Source organism: Ambystoma mexicanum, chromosome 1q (assembly GCF_040938575.1).
Source record: "Ambystoma mexicanum isolate Mex_15411 chromosome 1q, UKY_AmexF1_1, whole genome shotgun sequence".
Lineage (NCBI taxonomy): Eukaryota > Metazoa > Chordata > Amphibia > Caudata > Ambystomatidae > Ambystoma > Ambystoma mexicanum.
Window position 1 is genome coordinate 1,036,459,151 of NC_090922.1, and position 20,369 is coordinate 1,036,479,519.

The window sequence follows — 20,369 nt, forward strand, 5'->3', positions numbered from 1 at the left end:
AAATCCCCGTTTTACACGCAAATAATTCGATGATTCAGAGTCACAGCCTTTTTTTTTGTATGGTTGCCAATGCCTTACCATATGTGCTTTATTTATTTATTTATGTAGGCAGACCCAATGAGGGCTTTTTATGCAATCCATTAATTGGACCCTGAAAAATCAGGATCTAGCTTACCAGCAGACTAATAGACGGGACAAAAGCCTCTGTCACAAACTATATTGTTTAGAATCCCTCAACATAAGAAATATGGATTCCTTAACAAAAATACACTGGCAGAAGCTACAGAAATGAATGTCTGATCAATTGAAAGAAAGTCTTGATCTCATATTACACTGGTACAATGTGGTCTAGCCCTGAGTTAAGACTAAAGGCTGTATTTATGTACATATATTGGATTTTGAGTGTACATAACAACTTTCCAGTGTATTGGATCAAGACTATAATTGTTTTTACAAATTGCCGAATCATTCTGATATTGTTTAGAACTTCTCTTCAACTTTACTTAAAAAAGATTATCAACTCTTTTTTCTGCACCTAGAGACACTTACCGTTTCTCCCTTAACACTGGGTTTATGTCCACTTTTAACTAGCACTTCCCTTTTTCCCTCTTTTCAAAATAAGGTTGAAGGGTCATTTAGTAATACATTGTCTAATTTTTGCCAATATATCATTTTGTTTTTGCCTTGTATGTAACTCGATGTGTACAAGAATTATAACAACTGTATATGCAAAATGCTACAGCATATGTGTTGTTTCTTCATATAAAACAAGCACTGAATGAGGTGTCCGGGATTAGATTTAGTATAACCCTGGCAAGAGGTACTTTACTCATTTAGCACATTTCAAAGGTATACAGTACAGCGTGACTTGAAGCGATTTCCCTTTTTGTTACTCAATGCCTTACCATATGTGCTTTATTTATTTATTTCTGTAGTATGGCCACTGAAGTATCAATCACAATAACCTCCTTTGCACTTGCCTTCCACGAAAGGGTGTTCAGCTAATTCCCGGTGATTGGGCTTTGCCAGTGTTGTTGGCACTCATTACCTTCTTGTTCTGCCCCATTGGCAAACATGAGCAAGGTCATGTGAGTCTCACTGCTGACAGAAGAACAACTTCCTGAATTGTCACCATTTGGTGTGGTGGACACAGAATCATACACACACATTTTTGAAAGGCAAATTCTGTATACTGCAGTTAGGATTTAAGTTGTTTGCAGTGGTTGTTTCGGATACACTTGAATTTCTAGAGCATAGGATATTTTAACATCTATACATTTATAAGGTATAGTACCTAAGTCACATGGATCAAATGTTGAACATTAGCAAGACAATGTTCGATTGCTTTTGCATTCTCTATGTATTCCTTGGGAAGGAAACTAGAGAATTTAGTGAAGTAATAGCATGGTCATCAGCGTAATTGCGTGGAACACAATGTAGGGTTGAACAACAACGACAACAGAAACAAGTCAACACGACAGTGTTTCGGCCAAAGGGTAAGCTAAATGAGCTTTGGTGGTGTAGGCCTTCATCAGGATGAGATATTCGTGTGGGAGAAGTATCCTATGAGGTCAAATCTGGAGAGCACAGTGGCTCAATGCATCTAAGTTTCTATGTACACCGAGGAGGTTTCATTATCCGTAGAGCGGCCATTCCTATTGAGAGCCTGCTGATAGGAGGAAGTTCTAGTAGCAGGCGGTGTAATCAATATGGCTTAGGTTCCAGGAGAGACCGTTGGAGTCATCACTCGCGTGCTGGTTCAAAGCGAGCAGGACCGCCGTGCAAAGGTTGGCGGCGGTCGCGTTGCCTTTTCTAGAATGGCTCACGGTGCGTCTAGAAAAAGCAACGCAACCGCCGCCAACCATCTCTCCTGGAACGTAAGCCGTATAAATGTTGAAATATCCTATGCTCTAGAAATTCAAGTGTATCCGAAACATCCACTGCAAACAAATTAAATCTGAACTGCAGTATACAGAATTTGCCTTTCAAAAATGTGTGTGTATGATTCTGTGTCCACCACACCAAGTTGTGACAAATTCAGGAGTTTGTTATTATTCTGTCAGCAGTGAGACTCACATGACTTGTTCATCTGTGTTCTTCATATGATAATACCCGCCTGGGCAGAGCAAGGCATCAACCAGGTACCCATGAATATTAATATTCCATTGGCAAACATGGTGCCAGGAAGCCGGCCACAAACTTCACAACCCTTAAACTGAAAAGGAGCTGTGATAAGCAAAAGTGCTTATAATGCTAGGGAGCTTTCCACCAATAATGGGTGTTCTCCAGTGTGGTGCACCCAGTGGCATGATGAAGAAGGGGGGAGAAAAGGAGCTTATTTATGGTCCCTTGGGAACTGTCTGTAGAAAACCTCTGGGCGCTATGCAAATGAACTAAATAAAATAAATAAATTAAATAAACAGCCTCCCAATTCTAGATCGTTAAAGCCACCCTCCTGTTTGCAAACTTCAAACACTAGTCTCTCCTTTCCACTGCTGATATGCCCCCATTGCTTCCATTTTTCTTTTAATGGATGATGTGGGCACCGCAAGTGGATAAATATTAGACCAGGAAAGTAATCATGTAAATATTACAAGGAACCTTAATACCACCTGTTTTATGACTCTATTGGCTGCTCTGTTAGAACCAACAAGCTGCGGTCACCAAGACTGGTGGCTTCTCCTCATGCATCCTGAGTGTCTGACTATCTATCTTAGACTGCAAACCAAGGAGTGTGTCCCAGAAGGGCCCTGCCGACACCAGCCTGGGCGCTTGGGATGAGGCACTTTGAGCGCCATTTATATCTCAGGTTACCGACAGGAATGTTGATTAGAGTGAGGTAGGGATATGGTGAGGAGATATTTGTGGCAAATGTACACATCTTCAGGTACATTTCTAAATTCATTCTACACAAACATGATGTGAAATGTATCATGGTCTGTCAAGTCAAGATTTGGAAAGCATGGTAGCCATCTTCTTCAGAGGGAGTCTCCCTGTGCCTTAAAAACCAAAGAAGGACTTTAGAAAAAGGCACATTTTCCAAGTAACCTAGAGCATCGGCCTGTGATTCTGAATGTCTTTTCTGAACTGTGCGCATTGAACTATTACTTGCCTCCTCTGCAAGAAGAACTGCTGACACGTGATTTCTCTTTCAGCCTGACCATGCACACAGTGGCAGTGATGGGAATAAACACCCACCTCATCCAGTCCGGCATCGAGTTCCACGCTAAGCTTCGCGTCAACGCCCCAATAAAGTTGACAGCCAAGATCGATATGAAGCTCAACAACATCAAGATTGAAACAACTCCATGCCAGCAGGAGACTGAACTCATTGTTGCCAGGTACCTATCCTTACGCTTAGGACATTGATTTGGAATACTCGCATAGCACAAATAGGGGCTGTGGGCTACTACAATTGACATGTGGCTGCAGGTTAAACTACTGGAGTTTGATCCCATGGCACAGCTGACACTCCATTAGGCCTTGGCCCAAACAAACATGGTGCTTTACCCTGTGTCAGTGCATCTTTCTTTTGTCCAATGGGCACTTCCCATCGAAGTAAGCAGATATCATTAGTTTCTGCAAGGAGGGCGCAAATGTACTCGCCTCTTGCTGTTCATGATTCTGGAGAACCCCGTGCAGTGAAAGATAACACAAGGTAGGGCATGCTCCACCGTACATCTTCATCTATATTTACATATCAGGGGTCCTCTGCGATTTTGACTGATAATGGATAATCCTTGGGACCGCTCACATATGCAAATGCTTTCAATGTTCACAATAACAAGGTATTCTTCATATTGTGGTCCATATTCATCAGCATAAAATACACAACTTAGTGGGGGAGGACAGAGTCAATTGCTTGTATGTCACGATTCACTGAGCGGAAGAGATCCTGCTGCCCTCTCCTCTACATTGATTTCATTAAAATGAAATATTGCCCTGTCTACTGGTCTCTGTGTATCATGCAGCCTCCCCACTTCAACTGCATAGGTAAGATTAGTTTGGGACATATGTAGTAGAAAAAAAAAATAAACTGCCTGTAATCTTTGCCAAAATGTGCAATCCGCTCCCAACATTACAAAAAGGAGATTCGGGCAAGCGTCAATCAGCATGCCAGAATCAGTAGGGATTGTACGGACCGTAACCAGGCAATCCTTTTAACAGCTGCCTCCTACAGTAGGTTTCCATTATATATATGAAGGGCCTGCTTGATGGATTGAAGGCAGGGAATGGGCCAGCTTACATGGACCCACTCCTCCCTGTTGTCTCCGGTGAAATGTTCTCAAAATAAAGCTGAAGGAAATCCACCTGCCCTTGCAATTAAGCAGTAGGACACATTGGTGGCATTGTAGTACCAGCCACTGCTTCTGTTAGAATTGAGGATTAAGATCAGTTCCTTGCGTGGGGCTTTGCCGGCAACCTTTATTCAGATTCCTTCTTCGGCCATGCCCATCATCCTCTCACTATGGTTGGGCCAGCATACTTATGACACAGTCTCGATGTAGGAGTGAATTGTTATTACAACATTTTGGTTATCAATTTCTTGCGCACCCCTAAAGCTCAAATGGGCCAACCAAGAACTGGTTCATTTGTTCATCTGAATCAAAGGCTATTCACGTAGATTAGGTATTCCATGAGTTTTAAGAAATGTGAAAAGCATTAGCGAGTGAGATTTAAGGCAGATCTGCAATTGGAGCATATTTTGAAATTTAGGAACAGGTGGTCATATGCACAGCCATGCCGATTAACTTGTATGTCTTCTGGATTTTAAGTATTGGTCTGCATTTAACCTGTGGTTGTGGAAATGTTAAGAGAATGGGCCTCATTATGACCCAGGCGGTAGAGGGTTAAGAGCGCCGGTAGAGCTGCCGGCACCGTTATCCCTCTACCGCCTCATCACGAGGTCTGCTCGTGGATCCTGCTAAGGACGTCTGGTAAAACTAGGCGTCCTTAGCGGGACCCGCTAGCAGACCAGGATTCTAACAACGGGCCAGTCACTAACAGGCCTGTTGTTAGCATCCTCCCCATTCCCATTGAGCCATATGGGGGCTCAAATGGGAAGGGGGATGTACCGGGTCCGGGTTCCTGGAATGGGGAAATACCGGGCACTCCAAGGTCGGAATCACCCGGTATGTCCCCATTCCAGGAACCCGGACCCGGTACCCAATATGGGGGTAGCCATGCTGCTAAAAGCGGCATGGCTACCTCCATACTCGCAATGAGGCCCAATGAGAGCCTCTTTTGGTTTATCATAGCCTTAACTTAAATTCATCAGAGATGTGTGAGTGGCAGTGAAGGTCTTAAATTTGGTGTGAGAGTAAATTGTAGGTCATCGATAATTCATGTTGGTCAAAGTGTGAGTGTGAGTAGGGAAGTTGACTTTTTTGGCTGTTTCCTAAACCGATCTTCATCATGTTAACATCTTAATAATATTGCTGGCGACATTATTATAGTAATACAGATATGCTCATATAAATGGCTTTTGGGACATGCATGCTGTGTTCTAGAAACATTTGCTTAATCTTTAACAAAAATCTATAGCATAACATACATGGCGGGAGGACATATTTTCTAATCACTTTTTGTGTTGTTCATCAGAGCGCAGGTGTTTGCTGTTTCAAGAAATATAGAAGAACTGGAGGCGGCGAAAAAGACCCCAGTTCTGCCCCGCGGTGCCGTGTCGAATATTCTAAAGAAGCATTTTGAGACAGCAGGAAAGACGTCAACAGAAGCTGCTAGCGTGATGGTAACCTGATGGCATAGCTTAAGCTTTGCATAGATGTATTTCATTGTACCTTACTTAAATCTCAGATCATTTTTTAAATGTGGAATTTAAGGTGGTCATGAAACCGTAACTATACCCACAATGCATTGTTGATGACAGAGCAATCACATAAGTAACGCCAGCCTGGATGATTCTGTCCTGCGTTTTCCAGTCATACCACTTATCGCACCACAAACAGCACCACCAAGAAATGCTAGCATCAATGCATGCCCAGAGTGACAACCATTCAAAATATATTCACACTTACTTACATCTCAATGTTCACTTTCTACCTCTTGACATTTCACTTAGAAAGGTCTCAATAGATGGGGCCACTCCTGGGATCAGCAGTGCTGCAGCTGAGGGAGACCACCCAATGGACTTATTCCAAGGCACCTTCAACAGTGGTGCATTGCAACAACTGTTTTACTTTTGGTAAAATACGTGTTGAGTCTTTTTAGCTTTGATAGTAAACCTACTAGGGGAGGCATGTGCAGTTATTAAATGTATGTATGTGAAACAAAGTGCAACTGTTTTTGGTGCAAAAGTTACAGTACATCCTAGTTAGAATGAGGCAATTGTAACACTGCAACATACATAAATGTCAAGGAAAACATGCTGCTTATTTACCACCAATGTGTGTACTTCATTAAAGAAAACAAAGCATGTACAAGTAGACAGTTTGGACTCCAAGAGAGGTGTCTAAATGGGTAAACGCAAAACCAAAAGGTGATGGCTGGAAGGTTTTGAATGAATCATAACCACTGGCACAGCTCTGGGCATCACTCCATACCATCGCTTTTCAGTCTGCCAAGCTATTACAGCATAGACAAATCAGTCGTGGTCCCACCCCAAAAAGTCACAGTCCAGCGTGAACTGCTAGGTCACATCCCTTCTTCATGAGACCACGAGCATCCCGAGACATGTTTCTGCCTCTTTAGGCATCATTAGTGAGGAGTAGCTCGGGTCTCTAGGGAAATGCATCAGGTACATACATCCCAAGATAGAAAGGTTCCACAGCACTACGTGGGCAGAGAATACAATCAGAAAAGTGCATCAACACATGGAAAGCAGACACAAAAGGCAGAAGATAAACAGGAGCATGGATACCAAATATGTTTAATGCACGGGAGTGGGAACAGGAATTTCAGGATTGGGAGATGAGGGGAATGGGGAGAATTATGAAAAAAACAGGAGCAAAATGCAGATTTGTTGTACCAATACATTTGTATTAACACTAAAGGGTGACAGCTGACCCAGCTGAAGGAGGCGGATTAAAATAGAGGTTAGTACACAGTCATTTACTCAAGATAGAGGATCTGACATTTGCCAACTTCAAGATCCCAAAGGTAGAGGCACTAGATGGGATGCATCCTACATTAATTTTACAATAATAGAAAATCCTAAACTTGTCCGCAATAATCAATCCATTCCTACAGCCTTTGTGATGGAGCAATGTCTTGGATTACAACTCCCATAAGCCCTAGCCAACATATCAATGGAAAAGGATCCTTGGTCTAATAGTACAAAATATCTCATGAACCATAGCGAGCAGGTCTCTGCCCTAGAGCAAGGGGCGTTTCAAGTGTTGTACAAGTACTCTGCTCTTGTGCGAGCAGGAGGGAAAGCAACCAGACACAAGGATTTAGTGGGTATCAGATGTATTGAAATCAAACTTTGAAAGCATCTTCCTGACATGTTGAGAGAGAATCTTTGGATACAAACAGAGTTTGGTTGCAATCGCGCATGCCATTTGTTATACCTAGCCTTCATTGTATTGATAGACCATAAAACGATCCCAGTATTTTTCCATTAATCAACAGAGCTCTAGTAGTAAAGAAAATGAATAACCTTGGATGTTCTTGCTTTTCTTTCCACAGGAAGTTTCATCTGAACTGGTGTCCAAGAAATATGCATATTCTGAAGAGCAGCGTGACCACCGTGCTGCGGCAGGAAGCCAGTCTGCATATCGTGCATGTGCCAAATCAACAAATTTTGGTTTCCAACTGTGTCTTGACACTCAGTCACAAAGTGCAGAATTTGTGAAAAACTCAGCGCTTTACAAAGTGATTGGAGAACATGAAGTTAAAGTAGTGATTAAACCAGGTATGTGCACTGCTATGTACGATGTGGGCGAGTGACTAGGGTATGCATTTATGCATCTCGGTTTACATAGTGCTAACCTTGCCAACAAGCAACGAAGTGCTGCACAGGAGAGGGGGATGAGTGCATGCGGGAGGGAGAGGTAGGGTCATTGGGGATGGTTAAGTCATTTCATGGCATTGGGCCATTGAAGTGGGGCATGGGGCTTGGAGGTCACCAGCATTCGATAGAGTGTGTCTAGATGAGTAGAGTTTCAATTCCTTCATTAAGCGTGGAGGACGTGTCAGATGGAAGTTGAGAGGTTGTTCCAAATTTTGGGTGCACCGTAGGAGAAGAGTTGCTTTCTGTTTTTGTCTTTCCTTAAGTCCTTGGTTTCCAGACTGGTAATACCTTGACTTTTTGTGCAGTGTACCCTCCCGGGATAGTAGCTCAGGCATTATTGCCCAGCTTCATAAAGCCCAATCTGTGCTGAAAACAGTTTGGGTGCAGAGTTCTCTTTTCCACGCCACGCACCACCCACGTTTTCCCTAACAACGATTCATCCAACCCCATTTGCATCATAATATTATAAACCATGTATAGGTTTACCTGTGCAGGACATCCGCACTGTCATGGGATCATGCCACATTCGAGAGCCAGCACATTCCCCAACACCAAAGGTTCACAATATTGATACTTTATTTTACACTTTTATTTATAGGCGCAGGGTCAGTATTAGGGGTTCAGAATTATATTGTGGGACATTTTATTGAATGAATTTCTGAAGATTCTGGTGTGAGTATGCAAGTGTCCACCCCAAAGGTAACTGAGGACCATATATTTGATTGGGTTCTGGTAAAGCATGAGCTTTTATAATTTTGTGAGCTTTTCTCCCTATTAGATGATTCACCTGGGACAGGCCAATGAAAGCATGTGCTTCCCAAATGGATTTTACTCACATTTAGTAAACCAGAGTGCTGAGCCTCTGAAACACTCTAGCAGGGGTCTGCAACCTGTGGCTCTCCAGATGCTTTGGACTACGAGATCCATGATCCTTTATCTCTGGCTATGCTGGCTCGGATTGAGGGGAACTGCAGACCAAAGAACTCTGGAGAGCCAAGGTCTTCAGGTCACTGGACTGCATTATGGACAGACAGCCGACTAACCCAAGGTCCTAGAACCCAAGGTCCTAGAGATCAGTCACAGCCATGAAGGGAAAGCAATCACATGATTCTCACGTGCCTTTCAACAGTGCACATTGGATGAGTAAATATCAGGAACGTGTACCACATACCTCCAACTGATTTCCACAATACCTTTGTACCATGATAAATGTGTACAGTTTGGGATGCTCAGAAGCACCTCGCACAACTCGTGGTGCTCACTGCAGTGGACGTATAATGCTGCCAAATCTATAATTATGTTAAAGAAATACTATGTGCAGGGCCCGCTGTAGACCTTTTGAACCCTCTGGTTTGGGATTTTAATAGTGGCCTCCTGAGTTCCAATCCCACAGACAGTCTGAAATATCTTGCACCCCTTTGTTAAATTGTGGTGCTCTGCGTACCCAAAACTGTAGATCCTTCGGATTTCAGGGTGACTGACAGGCCACCATATGAAAATAATTCTTGCACTCATGCATAGCTAGAAGGACATGCACATTGACCTCCAATCTGCATTATAATGTTTTTGGGGCGTCACACTAATCATGTGACTCAGCATTCATGCGTCAAGCATTCTCCTGGCCTCTGCTCATATCTGCCCTTGTGTCTGCAGCGCACACGGATGCTGCCATTGACAAGCTGCTCCTTGAGATCCAGGCTGGGCCGAAGGCAGCATCAAAGATCATCACCCTGGTCGCTCTGGAGGAAAACATGGAACATGAGGATTCTGTGGTGCAGGCGAAACTGAAGAAGATCCTGGGAATAGATTGGGTAAGGGTCGAAAGCAATTTCACTAGAAGAACTTTGAGCATGTCGGAATATACACCCACTGTCAACAATGGAAAGAGCAGACTTGTGGATTTACCATGTTGGGTGTACAAATATGATGGAGATCTGTCGTTGGGGACTGACACCATTCCGCCATGATTCAGAGATTCCATTTCCTAAATGGTTGATGTGAAGAGGCAAATTAGAACATGACAGCAAACACTATGAAAACTCCCCCATTCCAAAAGTAAACTTTCAGATTACACAATATGAATGCTACACAACACGTACACACTTCTATTACAGAGTGCCACATCCCTAAATGTTTTCACATTTTGTTAGATTTCACTTCAACCTATTTCAAAGAGCGCTACCCAGTGGCGGCTCGTCCATAATGGGCAACTGAGCACTGACCCATCACCCACTATGGACAAGCCAAAGCAAGACGGGTGACAACTTAAGCACTCCTACAGCTCTGTTATGCAGTTGAAGACGCGCACAACTGCAAGATCTGATGTGGGGAGAAGGTCTCCCGTTAGCCAGAATACACCAGCTGCACACACCCAATGAACCATGCAAGAGGGGGCATTTTATCTGGCCCACTGGCAGGGCGAGTCCCTGCGTCTCTGCCTTGACTGCTAGAAACCAGGACTCAGGGAGAGTGTTTGACTCACACCTCCTCTGGGTCCCGGTTCCTGAAGCGTGCCCACGGTTTGCTGCTGGGAGCAGCAGCAGCATGGGTGGGAGACCGGAGCTGAAGTCATGAACAGATAAGGAAATAATCATTCAAATAAATACTTTGTGATTGTGTGTTTATGTATGTGCATGTGAAGGGTTAGGTGTGTTGTGTAGAAGTGTACACATGCTACTGCATGTGTTGCGTTTGTAACTGCTATGTGTATATGTTTGTGGGTGCTCGCTTAGAGTGTATGAGGACTGGGGGAGGAGATCCAGTGACAATGAGATTGAATAAATGGGAGTGAATGCAAAAGTGAATGAATGCAAGAGGGTGAATGCTTGATGAGTGCTGCTGATGCCAGCAGTGAAGGCAAAATACTGGCACATAATGGCACAGCCAGCATGGAGATGTTTACTTGCAATATCATTACTGACCATACAGGCAAAGCAACCTTGAAACTGTATTTATTGTCTGGGGACACTGGAATATACCATTGGATTAATGGTATTTTAGCAAATAAAACATGTGGATGCCATGTGGAAAAACTAGCCCATATTAGCACATCCAACATGGAGATAATTACTTGCATTGACATTACTAGCTATAGAGGCAAAGAAAACATGAATTTATTGTTAACATAGGGATACTGACAATTATTGACACAGCCAGGATGGAGATATTAACTTCAAACGGCATTACTCGCTATGGGGTAAAAGGGAAACATTACCATGTCAATACTTGCACCAGTTGGTACTGACAGCATGGACATGTTTTCTTACCATTGGAATATTGGCATAATGAGCAAAGCAAACCTGAGGGTGATGGTATGTGTGCACCCTGGCACATGTCAACACAGCCAGAATGCTACGTGGTTTATCAGGGTATCCGTGGAAATGGTTTAATGGAGAAAAAAAACAATGGTATATTTGATCAAATTTCGGCTGTACGAAAATTTCACACAGCCGAAAATTTCAAACAAAAATATTCGGTGCCATTATAGTGAACAAGGGGAGCAGATGTTTGCCCCAAACCCTTGTTCACTACATGGAATTGGGGTGTACGGGGGTGTCCACCGCTCCTGATAGGATAAACATTACACAAAGAAAAGGGACCCTCCTCCGCCGGTTCCCATGCATGTAAGTGAAGGGAACTGACATTGCAGAGGGATGGAAGAGTCGGCGGCACACAACGAGATGACAACCCTAATGCAGTAGTCTCATAATATTATTCATGAGCTCAAAACATGTTATTGTTAAATGTTCATGCTGCAGGTAAGAGTTGCTGACCCTACAGAAAAGGAAAATATAAAACAGTGAAATTCTTAAACCAATGGTGGACTGAAGGAATATGAAACAATGGAATAAAATCAAGGCCCCACAGTCACCTGCCCTGATCATGCATATCCGCCATTTCACTTTGGTGTTTCAATGTGCTTGTTGGTAGCAGAGTTGCCTGCTGTTCAGTGGTTTTTCAAATAAAGTAGAATTCTGTATTTTGACCAAAGTAAATCATGTGCAGGACACGCGCCCCTCTTCCTCATCTACGTATAACCAATGTTTGATAACTGTCTCATGTCCACCATCCTCTTTCTCCTCATTTTCACTTACATCTGAATCTGACACTGCCCGCTATCTTGCATGTGCTCTTCCGACTGCCTCTCCTCTTGATCCTAGTCCATCCACTCTTATCAGTAAGCTTTTTCCGCTTCTACTAGCTTATCTAACTTCATTAATCAATCTCCTCTGTTACGTTTCCTGCCGACTTAAAAGTAGCCATCATTCTCCCATTCTTGAAAAAAAAAATCTCTCTGGACACCTTTGAACCTTCTAACTATCATCCTATTTCCCTCCGCCGCCTGAATGACTCTAACACAGAAATTCTCTTTTTTCCTGCTTCTACTGTCCATCCTTTTTTCCGCCATCTTATCAGTTTTCCACCTGTTTTTCTTGCTTTCTCTTCTTCCGCCCGCAACGTTGGCGTTGTTTTGGATTCCTCTCCATATCTCAAAGACTGCACGATCCTGTCGCTTTTAACTCCTTAGCATTAGAAAAGCTTGCTCTTTCCTCACCCTCCATGCTACTAAGCTGTTGATCACTACCCTTGTTTTCTCCCGCCTGGACTATTGTTCTTGTCTTCTTGTGGTCTTCCAGATGAGAAGCGAGATCACCAAGAAGTAGACTAGAACAATAGTATTCACATCTATCCCCCCCTCCGACGCTCTATCTTGAACTCTGCTGTTTGCATCCTGTGCTGTATTCCCCCTCTTTCTTCCATCTCCCCTTCGTGTCTCTCTCTTTGTCGGTTATCCTTCGAAGCTCATCTTCAAATCCATTTCCTCCTTATCACTTTTACAAATGTCCATGGACATGCACCGGGCTACCTGTGCTCCTTGGTCTCTAAGTATATCCCCCAACCTCTCCACTCATAATCCCAGTTCCTTCTATCTGCCCCTACTAAGCCCCACTCATAATCCCAGTTCCTTCTATCTGCCCCTACTAAGCCCCCTTGCGCTCAGTCTCGTTTCCGTTCTTTTGGTTTTCTTGTGCCCACGTTCTGGAACACTCTACCACTACATATTCGGTCCATTTCTTCTAACTCTCTCTTTTGCACTACCCTCAAAGCCATCTCCTCTCCACTATGTCCTCATTTTCCCTGCTTTTGGTTGTAATTTTTTGGTGCATCTATTGTTTGTACCGTTTTAACTTTGTATCTATAGCGCTTTGGTGAATGTGCCTTATGAATCAAACAAATACAAATACAAATGTGCAGACCCTAATTTATTTTACATACAATTACAACTTTTGTCAAATGTTGTCCTTTTCAAATAGGGGACCTGTCATTATTTTGCTAAGCATAAGAACAAGTCTAATTGAAAAGTGTGGTTCCTTTTGTTTTGTTTTGCATTGAAGTTACGTTCACGCCGGGATGAGGACTCCAACTCCAGCTCCAGTTCCAGCTCCTCCCAACTACACCGCTCCAAGTCCAGCTCCAATTCAAGCTCCAGCTCTAGGTCCAGCTCCAGCTCTAGCTCTTCCAAGAGCAGCAGCAGCTCCAACCAAGACCGGGGGAAAGTGGTCGAAGCTCTGAATGGAAAGAATCCTAAGAAAAACAGCTTGAAATCTCCTCAGAGGGCGCATGCTCATAAACACAAGGCCAAGAGTAGTTCTTCTTCTTCCTCATCATCTGCCGAGAAGGCACATGACCACAAGAAACGCCCTCCCAAAGACAGCTCATCATCGTCCTCGTCCTCTGCTCAGAATGCGCACGGCCACAAACGTCACAACCGAGATGAAGACAAAAAGGACGCAGCCCACAAACACAGGCACCAGAAGCAGAGCAGCAGCTCCAGCAGTAGCAGCAGCAGCAGCAGCAGCAGTAACCAGCATGCCAAGAAACATCAGCATGATAAGGAGCACAAGCATCAAACTTCCGGACATGGACATAGACACAGTAGCAGCAGCAGCTCCAGCGAAAACAGCTCCAGCAGTAGCAGCAGCAGCAGTGTCCAGCATGGCAAGAAACATCAGCATGAGAAGGCGCACCAGCATCAACCTTCCGGTCATAGACAGAGGCAGAGCAGCAGCAGCAGCTCCAGCAAAAGCAGCTCCAGCTCCAGCAGCAGCAGTTCCAGCAGCAGCAGCCAGCAAAAAGGCCACCATACTAATAAACATCAGCGGGAAAAGGCTCAGAACCAGCACCAGAAAGAGACTCATAGAAACAACAAGAGCAGCAGCAGCAGCAGCAGCAGCCAGAATTCCAGACAGCAGGTGACTATGTTATCTATCCAGTTTTGTATAGAGAGCTAAATTGCTGACAACATGATTATTATTTCTACCCCTCAACACTACTACAAGGCCATAATGTTTATAGTTGTGCAGAATATTAACAGAAACACATAGCATAAATATAAAGTCATTGAATACGGTATTTAATAATATGCAGTGTGCCCCTGTCCTCAAACACTGCTGACCTATACTGAATCTTTACCATCATGGATGTGTAGCTCTTACAGTCAACGTGGGTTTCTGCTTCTACCTGTAGGAATTCATTGTATGGTTCGGTCATGATTAGTCCATCATTCTGATTAATCTTCGCTGTTATTAGAAAGTGTCCAGGAGCTCAGTTTTCCACACACTAGAATCGGGTCGCCTTGTGACATGTGCTACCTAGGCAGTGCGGAATGAATCAATATAATATTGATCAATGACATGTTTGACTCCAAAGCACATTCTCGAAAAGGCCATTGTCATATATGCTAGGATAGCTCAGCAAGGCAATGTGTCATTTGTAAGTTCTGAGAATGCCTGGGTCTAAGATGTACTGTCACCAAACCTACAAATAGTAACCTGACGTCCTCTTCACGTTAAATTAACCTATGTGTATGCAAGTAATATACGGGCATGGTTAGTATAGCTCAGTGGCAACGCCTCCGTCTTGAAAGCAAGACGACGCAGAGCAACACAGGTTCAAATCCTGTGTCTATGCTTAGAAACCTCTTCGGTATTAAATGTGTTATAAAAAAAAATGAATTATAATTAGAGTGTATAGCATTTCAGTTTAGGACACGGCCCAATGCACATTGACAGGCTTTCTAAGATTCCATCTCCTTTGACAATTTTTATATTTTTACAACTCATTAATGTGTACTTCTCTTTTTTTCTAAACAGAAGCCCGAGATCTTCCAATATCGTTTTAAAGCAGCCAACAGACGATCAGTAAGTTTCCCACTCCAAACCTTAGGGCACTGTATTTATTTATTTTCAAATTTGTTTATTGGCATTTATTATTTAGTACATTTACAGGACACCAAGCGTGTCCGTATTTCGAGGATAATGAGCATTTCAGAATAAAACATTTAACAAATTAACATTACAACATTTAACTATCTCCCAGTGTTTTCCTGTTAAGGTGATGTTGCTTGGTGGAGCGGGGGGGGGGATCCTGATGGTCTGGAGGAGGGGGGAAAAAAGGAGGGGCCCATGCCTGTGAGAGCCCAGTGAGGTGGCAGCGTAATGGTCACAGGTCTTGCCAACTCAGTTCATGGTTCTGTTTCGGTGGATTCATAACAGTTCATGGGGGCTTGTCATCTGAGGGGTAAAACAGGGAGTCTGTGAGTTCTTTCCAGGCCTCAAGGGTCATACTAGAGTCATCTGTGGATCTGGCTACACTGTCCTCCCAAGCCGTTGTTTCTGCTCGTACCCAGCGTTTCAGCTCAGAGTGCCAGCTTTTCTGTTGGGGCCCAGTCGTTTTCTTCCAAGACATTGCCATAGTCCTCTTTGCCAGTATACACATAATGTCCATTAGTCTGGTGAGGTGCTTGAGTTTGGCCGGTCTAGTGTATGTGCCGAGTAGGCATTCCTCCGGGGTCCATTTGTATCTAGTCACTCCCAGATTATCGCTTGTCTGCTGTATGGCAGTCCACAGGGATTGTGTCCTAATGCACTTCCAGAACACGTGGATCAAGTCCACATTGCTCTGTCCACACCATGTGCAATTAGAGGGCGACATATTATTGATTTTTGCCAGCCTGGATGGGGTTAAGTATGTTCGGTGTAGCAGGTTGAGTTGTATTTGTCTGAATCTGTGATTCCTGGAGACAGACTTGGGGAATGTCAAGGCCCTTTCCCATTCTCCATCTGACAGTTCCCGGCCCATGTCCGCTTCCCATTTGCCCCTCAAAACGGCACCCCGTGGGTTGGGGACGTCACTTAGGTGGGCATAGATCTGGGACACCGGCTTCCAGCCTTCGCCCGGAGCATAAAGTAGTGTAATCAGGGGGTTTGATTCCGGTTCTTCCGGCCATGACGTCCATTTGGTTCTTGCTGTGGTTCTCATCCTCTGATACCACAGGAACTGGCCCGCATGGATTCCATCTACTTCCTGAAGTGTTTCAAAGTCTTTAAAAGCCCCATCCACAAACAGGTACCCCCATGAGTATATCCCATTTCTTTCCCAGTGTCTGAGGTGGTGCAAATCTGCGACAGAGCCACATAGGTCCGAGAGTAGTGGTATGTCCGGGGAGTAGTGGGTTACTGTCCTGCGCCATACTTTTTGTCCCAGGATGGCCATGAAAGGGGCATTTCGCATCAGGTGGGAGGGGGCCCAGAAGAGTTCTTTCATATGCAACGGGGATACTAGGGTCTGCAGCAGGGGGGTCTCGGATGTGGCTTCATCTGCTAGCCATTTGGTGACAAAACTAAGCTGTGCTGCCAGGTAGTACTTTTCAAAGTTCGGGAGTTGGATTCCCCCTTGGGTGTACGGTAGCATCAGGGTGGAAAATGCTATTTTGCGTCTCCCTGACCCCCACAAGAAGTCCCGGGTTATCCGTTCTAGCAGGCGGAAAAAAGGCGCATTAATGTAAAAATGTATATTCTGGAACCCGTACAAGAATCTGGGAAGGACAATCATTTTAATTATGGCAGCTCTTCCCATCATGGATAGGGGGAGTTTCGCCCAAAATTGCATAGATTTTCTTAGGGCTGGGATCGCAGTCTTCGTATTGTGCTCATGCATTAATGTAGGGGAATGCCTTATGTGTATACCTAAATACTTAAATGAGGTCAGCTCCCAGTGTATTCCTACCGCAGGAAGTTCTGCTATGTCTTTCCCCCTGAGGCCTGCCAGAGGGAACAGGCAGGACTTCGCCCTACTAAATTGTATACCAGAAAACCTTGCAAAGTTGTCCAAGACATCTAACATCGTGGGCACGTTGTTCTGTGGGTCTCTGACGTACAATAGTACGTCGTCTGCGTAAAGAGAGATAATATAAACTTAGGGCACTGTAAAGTAAGACTTTCTTTCCATGAGCTAAAATACAGGCTAGCAGGGGCGGTGGCTCACAGAATGACTCATGCCTTTCCCCTCTAATTGGCATCCTTCAGGAAGTGAATAATTCTACGAACAAAAGGCTCCAATTAAGAAATGTAATAACAAATTGTGAATTCTAATTTCATCTGGTAAATTGCTGATCCCATTCCTATTGAAGCTGCCTGGAAACAATTGCTGAGATATGAATACAAGCAGTAAACGAAAATCATTTTATTTATTTATTTGTATATTCATAAGAAACGCACATAACCCAAGGGCATCTAGGCGCTAGTTACAGAAATATGAGAGAGGAAGAAGGAAAGCGGGAGGGGCACAGGAGAGAAGAGAAGGTGTCAGTTGAAGAGAAATGTTTTAATATGTTTCCTGAAAGTGTGGTAGGAAGAAGGTTCATCTCGCAGGTGCGGGGAGTGGGCTTGCCCCCGAGGGCCGGTGCACGAGCTAAGAAGCTTGCCCCTCCCACTCTTTTCCTGTTGAATCTTGGTGTGACAAGACAGTGTTTGTAGGCTGTTCTGACTGATCTAGTCAAAGACAGTTTTTGATGGTGTTGGTGAGGTACTGGGGGGCCTCATTGGCAATGCATGTTTGTATGATTGATAATGGTTTGAATTTAATTCTGTCCTTGATCGGAAGCCAGTGAACAGACTTTCTAGCATCTGATATGTGAGCATGTCTGCCAATGACCAGTGCAGGCCGGAGGGCATTGTTTTGGATTGATTCAAGCTTGTGAAAGTGTTTTCAGAAGTGCCCCGAAGTAGGGAGTCCCAATAATCCAGTTTGGATCCTATTAGGGCACAGCCGATTTCAAGGCGTTTCTGTGAGGAGAGGAAATGTTTGCTGGCATTGATAGGTTTAGTGGCATACCCGGAGGAGGAGGTGATATGGTTAACCTGGTGGGTCATGGTAAGTGAGGAGTTCAGGTATAACTCAAGGGTTTGACAGAGAAGGCAACCGGTGTCTTGTGGCTGTCAATGGTGAAGATTGTATATGCCTTGTGGAGTTTGGCCAAGCAGGCAGGGGGCCAGTGATGAGGAGCTTGGTTTTGTCATTGTTTAGGCAGAGGCTTTGTGCGGCCATCCAGGACTGGATGGTTTCATAGATGGTGTTTATAAGGAGGGAGTCCGTGGGGTGATCACCAGTAAGGGGGATAAGTATTTGTGTATCATCGGCGTAATTGGTGTTGGAAATGCAGAGGATATCAAGGTGGTTGAATAAGGGTTTGACGTGCACGTTTTAAAGGATGGGTGAAACGCAGGATCCTTGAGGTACACTGCAAGAGGATTGTGTGGGGGTGGCGGGAGCCTCCCCAGCAAAGACTAGGAGGATCTGTTGGCTAGGAAGGAGGAGATCCACTTAGTTGTGTCCAGGGAGAAGTGGGCTGAAGTGGATAGTGCTTGGCATAGGATTTCGTGGTCCACGAGGTTGAATGTGGCTGAGAGATCGATCAGTAAGTGGAGTGAGAGGGAGCCTTGGTCATTGGCTGCATCTAGCTGGTTCTTGCGGTTGAGGAGGGCTGTTTCCGTTCCGTGTTTGGGGCGGAAGCCAGATTGTCGGATGCCTCGGACATGGTGGTGTTCCAGGAATGCTTCAATCTGTAGGTAAGCAACACTGCCCATGATTTTTAAGAGTAAGAGGGCCGTGGTGATTGAGCGATAGTTGGTGGGGTTGCTGTATCAAGTGAGTTTTTTTTAGTAGAGGGGTGATCCAAGATTCTTTGAGCAAGACTGGGACCATGCAGGAGGTGAAGAAGGTGTTGATAATGGTAGCAATGAGGGGGAGAGGCTCTGCACATTCCGTAACCAGTGGGGCTGTGCAGGCGTCTCCCTTGCAACGGGAAGGCTTGAGGCCTTTGATGATGTTGGCAAGGTAGATGGTGCTGACCGGTGGGAAGTGGAAGTGGAAGGAAGTGATGGAGGGATGGTTGTAGGTAGGGGGCGATGTCGGTGAGGGGGCTGGGAGGGCCAACTTTTTGACCTTGTAGCTGTGCAATTTTGCCTGTGACGGTGTCTTGGATGCTACTGCACCAGGCATTGTCTTTGGGGAAAGAGAGAGGGGGTGAGATGGTGGTCTCTAGTTCTTTGAGGAGGGAGAAGAGTTCATGGGAACTGGAGGCAGCTTTGGAGATTCTCTCGTTGTACATGGCTGTTTTGGACATAAGGATGGATTGTTTGTATTGGAAGGAAATGTCGGCGATTATCATTGAACTGTTTGTGGAACTGAAAAGTGCATGATTTTCAAATCGATTTATCGTGTTTCCTCCTACGGTTCATTATTTGTATGTGCAAATCTTCCAGAATGACTTGAGATTCTCCTTTCACCAAGTACTGTTTTAATTATAATGTAAAATGGGAGTTGCAAATGCACCCGTTTAGTAAAAGAATTCTCCCTGCCCCAGAATGCAAAGGGTTGCTAGAAGAAAAGCGAGATTTAGCTAGCAATGACATGGGGCCCACAGACAAGTATGTTTTCTGCCCGGAAGTAGAGTTACATATACTTTGCAGTTAGCAGCCTACAGTCGCCTTGGCCCATTGAAAAGGGTTATTACTTCAACTAAATCCTCATAGCACAGGAAATGAAAGCGTCCATTCTTCTTTGTGTCCAAGTGCCTCCCAAAGAGGAAGCACCCACAAAGTGAGGTCAAGGGGGACAAGTGGAGACGCAGGGTCCAATGCAGAACATAACATTAAGGAAGCCTATCCAACCAGCTCTGGACACAATATGGTGAGCCCCAGTGATCAAAAACATCTCCATCATGGTTCCCTTGGTCTGTTGCACTCGAGTAACGATAGGAATAAACAGCATCTATCAAGGTGGAGAGTCATTGAGTACTTCTAGAAATTGGCATTGTTTTTAAACGAAAATACGCAAAACAAGGAAACTATGTACCAGTTTGAAACCAGAAACCTCATCCATCCCTGCTTCCTCTTTCTCTGATTCCTCCACTGTGTTCCTTTCCCCATGATTGCAATGCACTATGTTGCTTCCCGAAGCTTGCTTGGCACTCAATCAATACCCTTACAAGAATAATAATCCATCCATCAAGGATTAGTGATGACAAATCTATTTTTGTCTCACGGCTCATTAG

At 44.4% G+C, this 20,369-nt stretch overlaps 1 protein-coding gene across 1 annotated transcript in view; it reads left to right on the forward strand.

Annotated features, from left to right (window-relative positions):
• LOC138540915 (vitellogenin-A2-like) overlaps nt 1–20,369 on the forward strand; it is a 74,953-nt gene that overhangs the window by 40,488 nt on the left and 14,096 nt on the right. The window contains exons 19-24 of the mRNA XM_069641717.1: nt 3,156–3,341; nt 5,602–5,749; nt 7,648–7,873; nt 9,626–9,783; nt 13,369–14,226; nt 15,127–15,174. Of these exons, the coding sequence (XP_069497818.1) occupies nt 3,156–3,341; nt 5,602–5,749; nt 7,648–7,873; nt 9,626–9,783; nt 13,369–14,226; nt 15,127–15,174 (1,624 nt within the window). The remainder of the gene's footprint in view (nt 1–3,155; nt 3,342–5,601; nt 5,750–7,647; nt 7,874–9,625; nt 9,784–13,368; nt 14,227–15,126; nt 15,175–20,369) is intronic.